The 10418-nt window shown below is 48.1% G+C and overlaps 1 protein-coding gene across 2 annotated transcripts; it reads right to left on the bottom strand.

Annotated features, from left to right (window-relative positions):
- Nucleotides 1-6273: 6273 nt before the first annotated feature.
- LOC125508362 (heavy metal-associated isoprenylated plant protein 33-like) lies at nucleotides 6274-9121 on the bottom strand. 2 transcript variants are annotated; one of them, XM_048673058.1, is made up of 4 exons: nucleotides 9032-9121; nucleotides 8536-8601; nucleotides 8245-8320; nucleotides 6274-8131 (listed from the first exon to the last, which is right to left on the bottom strand). In XM_048673058.1, the coding sequence occupies exons 2-4, from the start codon at nucleotides 8563-8565 to the stop codon at nucleotides 6672-6674; spliced, it is 1566 nt and encodes a 521-aa protein (XP_048529015.1). In that variant the 5' UTR covers nucleotides 8566-8601; nucleotides 9032-9121; the 3' UTR covers nucleotides 6274-6671. The 2 variants fall into 2 exon arrangements, with proteins under 2 accessions (XP_048529015.1, XP_048529014.1); XM_048673057.1 differs by lacking the exon at nucleotides 9032-9121 and adding an exon at nucleotides 8726-9016.
- Nucleotides 9122-10418: the final 1297 nt, after the last annotated feature.

Raw genomic sequence — 10418 nt, 5'->3', positions numbered from 1 at the left:
TCTCAACCCTCAAACATTGCATGAGTAGGATTGATAACATGTGGGTTTTTGGGAAGTAGTTGATGAGGTAGGAACCTATTGCCCTTTTATTTCAAACCATGGGTGTTACTACGTTATGCTTACACTTCTATGCTATGCTTGTAGACGTGGTTTGGTTTTGAGAGAATTCATGAAAGTTGTGAGAGTTATTTTTAACTAAGGTTTAACTTAAGGTGGCTACTTTAATACACATCTGGGTGGATTGGTTTGTGGGCACCTGGGGAATCCAGTGTTGTCGAAGGAGATCCCGAGGAACCAGTATGATCATGCTATGGTTCGCCAACCAGGCTCAAAAGGATCATAATATTGTTCATGCAAGAAACTTCCGTGTGCAGCCACATGCCATTGTGGGCTCTGACATAGTTGAGTAAGTTGTGGGAATCCTTTCCATGATGGGCTAGCAGATGTAGGGGATTGTAGGTGTATCGACCTATCTATCGGTTAAGGAGGCCTCTTCGGAAAGGCTGTGTCTCGATCATCTGTTTCTCAAACATCATGTAGTGCGAGAAATCCAATGGAGGAGATCGAGTCTTGTGGGGAAAAGTGCGCAAACCTCTGCAGAGTGTATAAACTAATCATGGTTAGCCATGTCCCCGGTTATGGACATCTTAAGTATCTGGTACTTGAATTATTATGCTGATCTCATCACTCTACTTAATTAATTTTGTCGGGTTATTAACTTTTAATTTGGGATTGAGTTGGGGTTACCATCTCAATGTTTTCAACCAACTTTGTAGTTAAATAAAATTTATTCCTTTGTTGTAGGAAAAAACTAGCTTTATGCAAATGATAACCATAGAGCCTCCACCAGTCATATATGCATGTAGTGATAGTTGTTATTCTGCTCATTGCTCTATAGTGTTATCTTGCTAGCATATTCCATGTGCTGACCTACACACGCTGCAACGTATTATGTTGTAGAATTTTCAGACGAAGAGTAAGGTGCGCTAGGTCGTTGTCATGCACTCAGTTTTGCCGTGGATTTGGATGGACTCTACTACCTTCGAAGCTTCCGTTGTTATCTTATTTAGATGGCCTTCAGCCATATTATTGTAATAAGTTCTCTTTTGAGACATTCGATATAATAAGCATGTGATTGAACTCTGTTATAAAACCTCGAGTACTGTGTGTGTCAGCAATACCGATCCAAAGATGACACTTAAGCATAGAGACTTGACCGTCTGAGGTCGGATCGCTACATCTCCATGGTAAGCTTATGAGCTGGCTTCTTGGCTGGTTCGCACATGATCCATAAAATGAGAGGTCAGTGATGGTACAAGGAGTGTATGTCTATGGCTTGCGCGTAATGATACGTGTGACGAACGTAAGATAGCTGAACTACATGACATATCACAGTCTATTCATGCATATGCGAAGGAGTGGGATGATATACATGCGAAGGAGGTCAAACCTAGTAAACCGAAGATTCTGATGGCGTGGGAGGCACCCGAAGAGGGATGGATCAAACCATCGGCGGCGCTGGGGGTATTCCTGGGACTTCCCTGGAATACCCAAGATTCTTGTGTAAAAAAATACTACATGTATTATACGGTTATGATTTGGCCCATGACTCAATTGGAGCCCGAACTGCAATAGCGGCAGCCATGCATGAAGCGAGACACGGCCGCGCGGGCGTCTGGTTAGGCGCGCGACTCGTCTGCAGCCACTGCTCGTCTTCCTCCCCAATCCCAAATCGATCCCCTTTCCCCTCTTCAAGAACTGAAGCCTGAAGGCGGCGGCGGCACTGCTCCAGCGCCCAGGTCCGGCCGGCCCTCTCCTGCGCCGCCGTCTGTGTGAGATTTCTATTGAGCCAAGGCTTGGCATTTAGGGGCATGATGAAAGTGAAGACTCGCTAAATAAAGGAAATTTCCTTGAGCTTCTAAATTGGCTAGCAGGAAATTTTGAAGAGGTTGACATGGTTGTTCTCAAGAATGCTCCACAGAACTGCAAGATGACTCACCATGATATACAACAAGAGGTGATCAAATGTTGTGCACAAGAAACTACTAAGGCCCTGTTTGGTTTAGCTTTTATCGACGGATTTCGCTGTCGCGTTGCAGAATCTGAACCAAAGGGCGAACCCAGCAGAATCTGATTCCAGAAATCCGCTGGAAAAATCTAAACCAAAAGCGGAAGCAGCTCAGGACATGCTTTCCAAAATCTGATTCCGCTGCGGGCCAAAATCTGAAAAAGTTGTATCAGCTGGTTTGCCAAATGACCTACATCTTTTTCACATCAGATTTTCCACAGCTGTTGTTCCACGGCAAATTTTTCACAGCTGCTTTTAGAAATCCACAACCGAACCAAACAGGGCCTAAACTAGTCATTGAAGAACTTGATGGTGGTCATTTTGCAATACTTGCAGATGAGTCTAGTGATGTGTATCAGAATGAACAGTTGGCTGTTTGCTTGCGTTATGTTGATGAGAAAGGAAGGGCAGTTGTAAGATTTCTTGGTCTTGCTCATGTTGAAGATACCACCTCTTTGACACTAAAAGCTGCAATTCAAAAAATGCTTATGGACTACAATTTGACCTTTGCAATGGTTCGTGGGCAAGGATATGATGGAGCTAGTAATATGAGAGGTAATGTTAATGGCCTTAAAAACTGATTATGGATGAGTCCCCTTCTGCCTACTATGTTCATTGTTTTGCCCATCAATTACAGTTAACTCTTGTTGCTGTTGTTAAGGAGAGTGGTGATTGTACTTGGTTATTTCAGCAGCTTGCACACTTGTTAAATTCTCTTGGCATGTCTTGTAAAAAGATGAGAATGCTTCGGATAGCTCAGGCTGAAGAGCTCATTGATGCATTGGAATTGGAAGAAGTAGAAACAGGGACTGGGCTGAATCAGGAAATGGGTTTGGGAAGGCCATGTGATACACATTGGGGCTCTCACTTCAAAACTGTGAACCATGTCATCTCTATGTATGGTGCACTACGGCGAGTCCTTCGCAAGATTGGAGACAAATACCATGGTGCGGAGGCACAAGTAGCTCTATCCAGAGAGACAATATTTCGATCATTTGAGTTTGTTTTCATGGCACACTTGATGCAAGAAATATTTGGATACACAGATGAGTTGTGTAGAGCTTTGCAAAAGCAAGACGAAGATATTGTTCATGCTATTGAGCTTGTTAGCGACACAAAGTATTACTTGGAGGCTTTGAGGACCGATGTTGGATGGGATGATTTTCTCACAAAGGTCACATCTTTTTGTACAAAGCATAAGATCAAAGTTGTTGATATGGAGGGTCCTTACTTTCCCGTTGGCCGTCCTAGAAGGGGTTTATGTAATGGTGTGACCAATTACCACCGCTTCAAGGTTGATATGTTTGTGGGTGTCATTGATAGGAAAATCAATGAGCTGAATAGCAGGTTTGATGAGGTAAACACGGAGCTACTTTCTTGCATGGCAGCATTTTGTCCACTTCATCTATTTGCTGCTTATGACCAAGAGAAGTTGGTTAGGCTTGCTACAAAGTTTTATGCTTCCGATTTTACAAGTGATGAACTGGCAAGACTTTCATGGCAACTAAACATGTATGTTACTAATGTGCGTAGAGATGAAAGGTTTCAAAACCTAAAAAATCCGTGTCAGCTTTCAGTTATGCTTGTTGAGACAAACAAGCATGAACTATATCATATTGTTTACAAGCTTCTTAAGTTGGTATTGATTCTCCCAGTAGCTACTGCTAGCGTTGAAAGGGTATTCTCTTCAATGAGCTATGTGAAGAATAAGTTAAGGAACAAAATGGGTGGTGAATATTTGAACAATTGTTTGGTTATATTTGTTGAGAGAGAATTTTTCAATCAAGTGAAGGATGAAGATGTCATCAATCTTTTCCAGAAAGGCGACCGCAAAGTTATATTGTAAAAAGGATATCATCACTTTATCAATCAAAAGGTACTTATGTATTCATGTTGTTATGGTCTGATACATTGAAATATTGCCACTGCCATTATCCTAGTGTTGTTTTGTTCATATATTGCTTGTGGTCTGTTGTTTAGTTTATATACTATGTTTAGAACAAAAAAAAAGGGGTGAATACCCGGCCTTCATTTCCTGGAGCCGCCACTGATCAAACTAACTCCGACGGGTAGTGTCAAGGCATAGAGAAAAAGGAGGGGGCGACGTGCTTCATGATCATGGAGCCGCCTTCAGGGCTGCAGCATGCCACTTCTTCAGTACGTCTATAGACCCGGAGAAGTTGGAGATCCAGGCCTGCAAGAGGGCCATCCAGCTCGCTATGGAGATAAATACACAGAAGCTACTTCCGGAGAGTGATAGTTCGAGTGTGATGGACATGCTTAACAGCCCGATGAAGAACCTCTCAGCTGTAGGGCCGCTCGTGGAGGAGATTAAAGGAATGCTAAATACGGAGTAGCTTTCAGCAGTGATAGTTTCGGACGAAATTCGTGTTTACATTTTTTTTGATGGGGTGTTTACATTTATATAATAAATAAAGCAACAACATTTACCCTTAAAAAAAAGGCATGTCAGGATTATTACAGGGCGCGTGGTGGTGCGAGCAGGGCCCTACCCTTAAAACGCCATAATTGCGGCACACCATCACACCATCATGCATCTCCTCCTGCCGCCATAAAGGCACCCGGCTTGTATAGAGACAGCTATCCTAACACACTAGCAGCTAGCAGGACTGTAGAGCATCGATAGATGATAGATTTAGATCACTTTGAAGCAAGCAACGAACGACGAGGACGACGACATGGACTCCCCCTCTGCAATGATTCAGTGCCGCGATGCATCCCCCGAAAACATGGCCCGGCTCTCGCAGCCTACTATGCTAACAGTACGTATTATAATTTCCTCCTCTTTCTTTTTTCTTTGACCTACGACTAGGAGCGCTTAACTTTTTCTCCCTCAGCCGTGACATGGGACTAGCGTAGGACTCTAGGAGGGATCGCCCTGCCTCTGCCTGCATGGTGGTAGCAGCATAATTGTTGCATTCCCATTCCATTCCATTCCGTTCGGTCCATCACCTGCTGCCCCACTTCAGAACTAGTAGAATTACTACTCAAAGATCGTACCGAACCTCCTCGGAGAAAGTCGTTTGTGAACGACCGAATGCATTATGATAATATAAAATGAAAACTGAGGCACAGCAGCTGCCCATTTGGAGCCCAATGATGGCGGTCGAGCCGTGGTTTAAAAGCTCAATATCGAAGCATGATGGCTAATGATGGCGATCCACGGCATGGCACGTCCCATGGCGCATGGCGAGGAGAGGATCAGCAGCGACCATTGCCGCTGGCCGCGCGCCGGCCGGTCCCAGCCCCTGACACGGCGCGTGGGCTGGCTCTCCGGCGCGGCGCCCAGCGGGAATGGATCCGCCATCCGCGACAAAGCAACACCGGGCCTCTCAAAGCAAACGAATATTCAATATATACCAACAGTACCACGCGTACAACTAAGCCGAACTGAGTTCTGAGCAAGCATCGTAGTACCACTACGTCGAGAGAGCGGTACCAAGCAAGATCCATGGAGCCGCTGGGACGAAAGAGAAAAGGCGATGGGTGATGGCTCGAGGCTTTGGAGGGGTGCAGTACGTACTACTTGATCAGTGGATCGGTCGATGACAAAGGTCCAAATGTTGGTTGGTTCCTTCTTTTTTTACCGTGGTAGGGGAGTAGTAGTTGGAGGGAGAGGAATCAATTGATTGATGTGAGGGACCAGGCAGTGAGGGAGAAATAGCATGCAGGCGGAGGCAGAGGCAGGCAGGGGGCAGTGGTGGTGTTTATTACTGTGGTCATAGGATGGGAGTGTGCAATTCTGGTGTAAGCCAACCTGAATGCAGCTAGCTAGGGGACAGCCCAATCTTACCCCATCAATAATGTGAGTGCAGGGCGCAGGAAAAAGAAAGCATAGCCAAAAACTGCACCTAGCATCCTCTCCTCTCCTCTCCTCTCCTTCCTCGCTCGCTCACATGGACCACCGCAACCATCATCATCACCTTCTCCATTCACCTCTGTCTGTCACCATGGTCGGGACGAGGAGTAGACTAGTATATCTTTCTTCCCTCACACCACACCGACGAAGCAGGCCAGAAAGCTAAAGGCACTACTGAGTTGAGTTGACAACATTCCACTACTACTACTCCCTCCAGTAGTATATGTGCGTGGAGTTGTAGGGATAAGCTGCACTACTGCCAGTCATGCATCCACAGCACGGAACACGCAAAGCAAACCAAAGCAAAGCGAACACAATGGCGATATGCATGCAAGAAGGAAACCACCAGCAGCACCTTCTTAGTCTCGAATTATAAAAAGCACCATCATCTCTTATGACAACTATAGATAATTACTATACCTACCTTCGCCTTCAAGGAAGTTCACTTTTTTTTTGCTGAGAAAATAAGCTAAGTAAGAGAGAAAAAGGAGCGAGCTAGATGGGATGGGACTCGTTTCCCATGTATACTGACTGACTGACTGAGCCGGTGATGGACGGCGATGACGACGACGATCTCAGAGTTCCTTCCTTCCGGTTGGCTGGTTGGTTGGTTGGCTTTGAACAGAGCGGCGGCGGTGAGAAGAGAAGAGAAAGGAAAGCACCCGCCGGCCACTGCACTGCACTGGGTACAGCACAGCGGCGGCGGCCACGATCCGTCTCCTCTCACATCACCGAGCAGCTGTTGGGGTTCTCGTCGCTGAAGTAGTTGTAAGGGTCCGCGTGCGGGTGCGGCTGCATCGGCATCGGGTACGCCATGGGGTACGGCATGGGCGGCCGCCCGTACCCGTACCCCATCGGCATCGCCGGGTACCCCGCCGGAGCGCCACCACCGCCGTGGTGAGGGTGGGGGTGGGCGTGCGCGTTCAACATCGCCGCCTGCTGCTGCTGCTGCTGCTGCTGCATCATCATTTGTTGCTGCTGCTGCATCATGGCCATGTACTGCTGCTGCGCCATGGGGTTCCCGGCAGCCTGCATCATCTCGGCGGGGCCGGACGGCATGCCGCCGCCCGCGCCTCCCTGGAAGAACCCAGGTGGAGGCATGCCGCCGGCCGGCATGCCATGAGCGGCTCCGCCACCGCCCTGCGCGCCTCCCATGTGGGGGTGGTGGCCCATGGGCCCTCCCATCGGGCCCATACCACCAGGAAAGCCAGCAGCGCCCATCATGTTAGGCCTCATCATGGCCTGCTGCTGCGGCGGCATGCCGATGCCGCCCATCGGTCCACCGACACCGAGGCCGGGGCCACCGCCGCCGCCCTTCTTCCCAGGTTGGCCCGGCTGGCCCCCGCCGCCCGGGGCGCCTCCTCCTCCTCCTTTGGCGTTGTTCGCCTGGCCACCGCCTCCATTCTTGCCCCCGCCGTTGCCGTTACCGCCCCCGCCACCTTGGTTCTGCTTGCCACCTGCGTCTTTCTTGCCACCGCCACCGCCACCGCCACCGCCGTTGTTGGGGTTCCCCTTGATCTGCACGGGGATCTCGTTGCCACCCTTCTTGCCACCATTGTTGCCGCCCTTCTTGTCCCCCCCACCGGCGTTCGGTGGCATGGCCATCGGCTTCATCATCATCTTGGGGTCGTCGAAGTAGTCGTCGTCGAGGCCGTCATCGTCGAAATCATCCTCGTCGTCGAAGTCGTCGAACTCGTCGTCGAACTCGCTGCCGTCGTCCCCGAACTCATCCTCTGGTGGGAGGTTGAACTTGACGGACTTGGGGTCCTTCATCGGCGCGGCCGCTGCGAACGGCATCTTCCCGTCCATGAACTGCGGCAGCTTCATTCCCTTCATCTGCATCTGCTGTTGCAGCTGCTGAAGCTGCTGCGCCGTCGGCGGCGGCATCATCATCTTTGCGTCCTTGCTAGCACCTCCGGCGCCACCGCCGCCGCCACCACCTTTCTGGCCCTTGGCACCGCCGGCGTCCTTGGACTGGCCCTTGCCACCGGCGTCCTTGGCCTGGCCCTTGCCACCACCGTCAAGTTGGAGCTTCTGGAACTGGTTAGCCATGCCAGCCTTGGACCCCCAGAGTTCGGCTGGCTTGCCAGCCTTGGTCAGCTTCTTGATGATGGTGTCCGGATCCACCATGCCAGACACCGTCACCTTCCCCTGCTCCGGGTCTATGCTGGATTGGTACACCCCTGACGATGAATTCAACACATCTCCGTTACCGAAAATTAACCAAAAAATGCAGACATAACAAGCAAGAGCGAAACTGAAGCAATTAGATTACTATAAAGGCTTATCTTCTCACCTTCGATCTTGTGCAGGATCTTCTTGACCTTCTTCTGGCAGCCATCACAGTGGATGTTCACTTTGAGCACGCAGGTCTGGGAATTCCGGAGGAACAGAGAACACAGGGTCACCAAAATAGCAAAACAAGGAGGTTTGGAAACACAAGATAGCGGGGGACACGGGAGGAAACACAGGTGAAAAGAAAAGTGAAGTAAGGCAGAGCTGCGTGCGTGCCTAATCAATCAAAGAATGGCAGCAAAAACAAGAAGGAGCACGGAATGTCTTGAGTTGAGACGAAGCAAGAACGCACCTGTATCTTGAGGACCTCCTCCTTACTCATCCCGGACCGCCTCAAGTGCCCCGCAACTGCCCAGATCTGTCACACGGAGGCCTCAAATCAGACGAAGAACAAACAACAACAACGACAACCAGGAGGAAAACATTGCTCTCCTGAGAGAGAAGGTGCGGTATGATCAGAAGGGAGAGGGAGGAAAAAATGCCTTCTCGCTGGAGATAACTTGGTGTCCGGCAATATAATATCTCCCCACACACACACACACGCAAAAGAGTAAGCGCAGCGGAGAGAGAGAGAGAGAGAGAGAGAGAGAGAGAGAGAGAAAAGGAACAGGGCTGTGGCTTATTAGAGTGTGTGTGTTTGCAGAAAACCAAGAGGGAGGGGGGCTTGGTCTATTAGGCCTCTGTGGTCCAGAGGAGGAAGAGGGGTTGGAGATGGCGAGAGGAGAGGAGAGGAGAGGCTTCCTCTCTCGCTAGCTAATGAGCACGGGCACCACCCTCCATCTGCTTACCCTTTTATTTCGACCTTTGGCCTTTGGCACTGGAGCGGAAGCCTTTCCCTTTGCCCTCCCCTCGGCCGATTCTGTGTGTGAAATCCTACTCCTACAAAAGACTAGCCAGGGAGAGAATTAAATACCCTTTGTCACTTGTCAGTAAGTACAGGGAGATGTTCAACATGTGAGGGTACCCGGATGTTATACTACTAGTGTACTGCTGCGCTTACCGATGCCCCTCCCCGCTTCTTTTTTTCTTTTCTCTTTTCTTTTTTGCAAAAGCGTACATGCAAGTCTTGTTCAACTCAACTGCCAATTTCATATCAGTCCCTCCCTCTCTCTGACTTCAGTTAGACTGTTTGTAGAGCCTACTAGGAGTATTTCTCTCGGGACGTGCGGATAACTGACCATCAGAGGAATATTCCGTTAAGTTTATGTACCGCTTGTATTTGTCTCTGCTTGCTTGGTCTAGGAATGCCAATGTGGGGTGACAAACTGGGTTTGAACCTCGACTACATATACAAACACGTTTCATACCCATGTTTAGTGACCTTTTAGTTGAATGCGTTATGACAGCTTGTTTATGCAAAATGCTTTTAAGACTGGTTAGGGCGAAATCCAGGTAAGACTATGTAAAGTTCGATCAACCAGAATGTTAGGATCCTCGGTTTGAGAGGACGAGTAAGCTCATTTTTATTCATGAGCAATGCTTTCCATAAGTTGAGTCAAGAGTCTGGGGTGGCACCTCCTTTGCGAAGAAGATACATTGCGTCAAAACCTTATGTTAGGATATACACGCAATCAAAACATGAGTTAGTTTATTTGTTAGCTTGGCTTAACATGTTTCGTATGCTAGGATTCTGCGTAAGAAGAACTACATGTATGATTTTGTATTGTTGCAAATGCATATCGTTAGGTTCTGAGTCACAAGAGCATGCCCTAACGCTCTCCATGCATACCGTTAGGTTTTGAGTGTTTCCCGCCAACCAAAAGATGAGTTAGCTCATTATTATCATATTTTTAACGTATAGAGACCGTGTGACGATAGCATGAGTACGACAAGAGTCACTAGATTTTCCGTTAGTTTACTTCCCGCATACTTATTAATAAATGCGAAGAATGAGTGTGTTGCGTTCGTATGGAATGTTGGACGTGTGTGCTCTATCGCACATCCGACAAATCTTCACGAAACCATCCTTATTGTATATGTCAATCGATAAAGTTAGTTAAAGACACCATTGTTCACTACGTAGTGATTCTCTTGATGCAAACATATTTCATATATATGTTTAGTGATTATTTAGTTGAATGTGTTATGTCGGCTTTCCGTAATGAGACACATTTGGGAAAATTCATGCAAGTCTATGCAACATTCGACCAACCAGAACCAGAAGATAGTTCGATC

This window comes from Triticum urartu, chromosome 5 (genome assembly GCF_003073215.2).
Source record: "Triticum urartu cultivar G1812 chromosome 5, Tu2.1, whole genome shotgun sequence".
Lineage (NCBI taxonomy): Eukaryota > Viridiplantae > Streptophyta > Magnoliopsida > Poales > Poaceae > Triticum > Triticum urartu.
The sequence above is the reverse complement of the archived record's forward strand: the minus strand, read 5'-3'. Positions and strand labels throughout refer to the sequence as shown.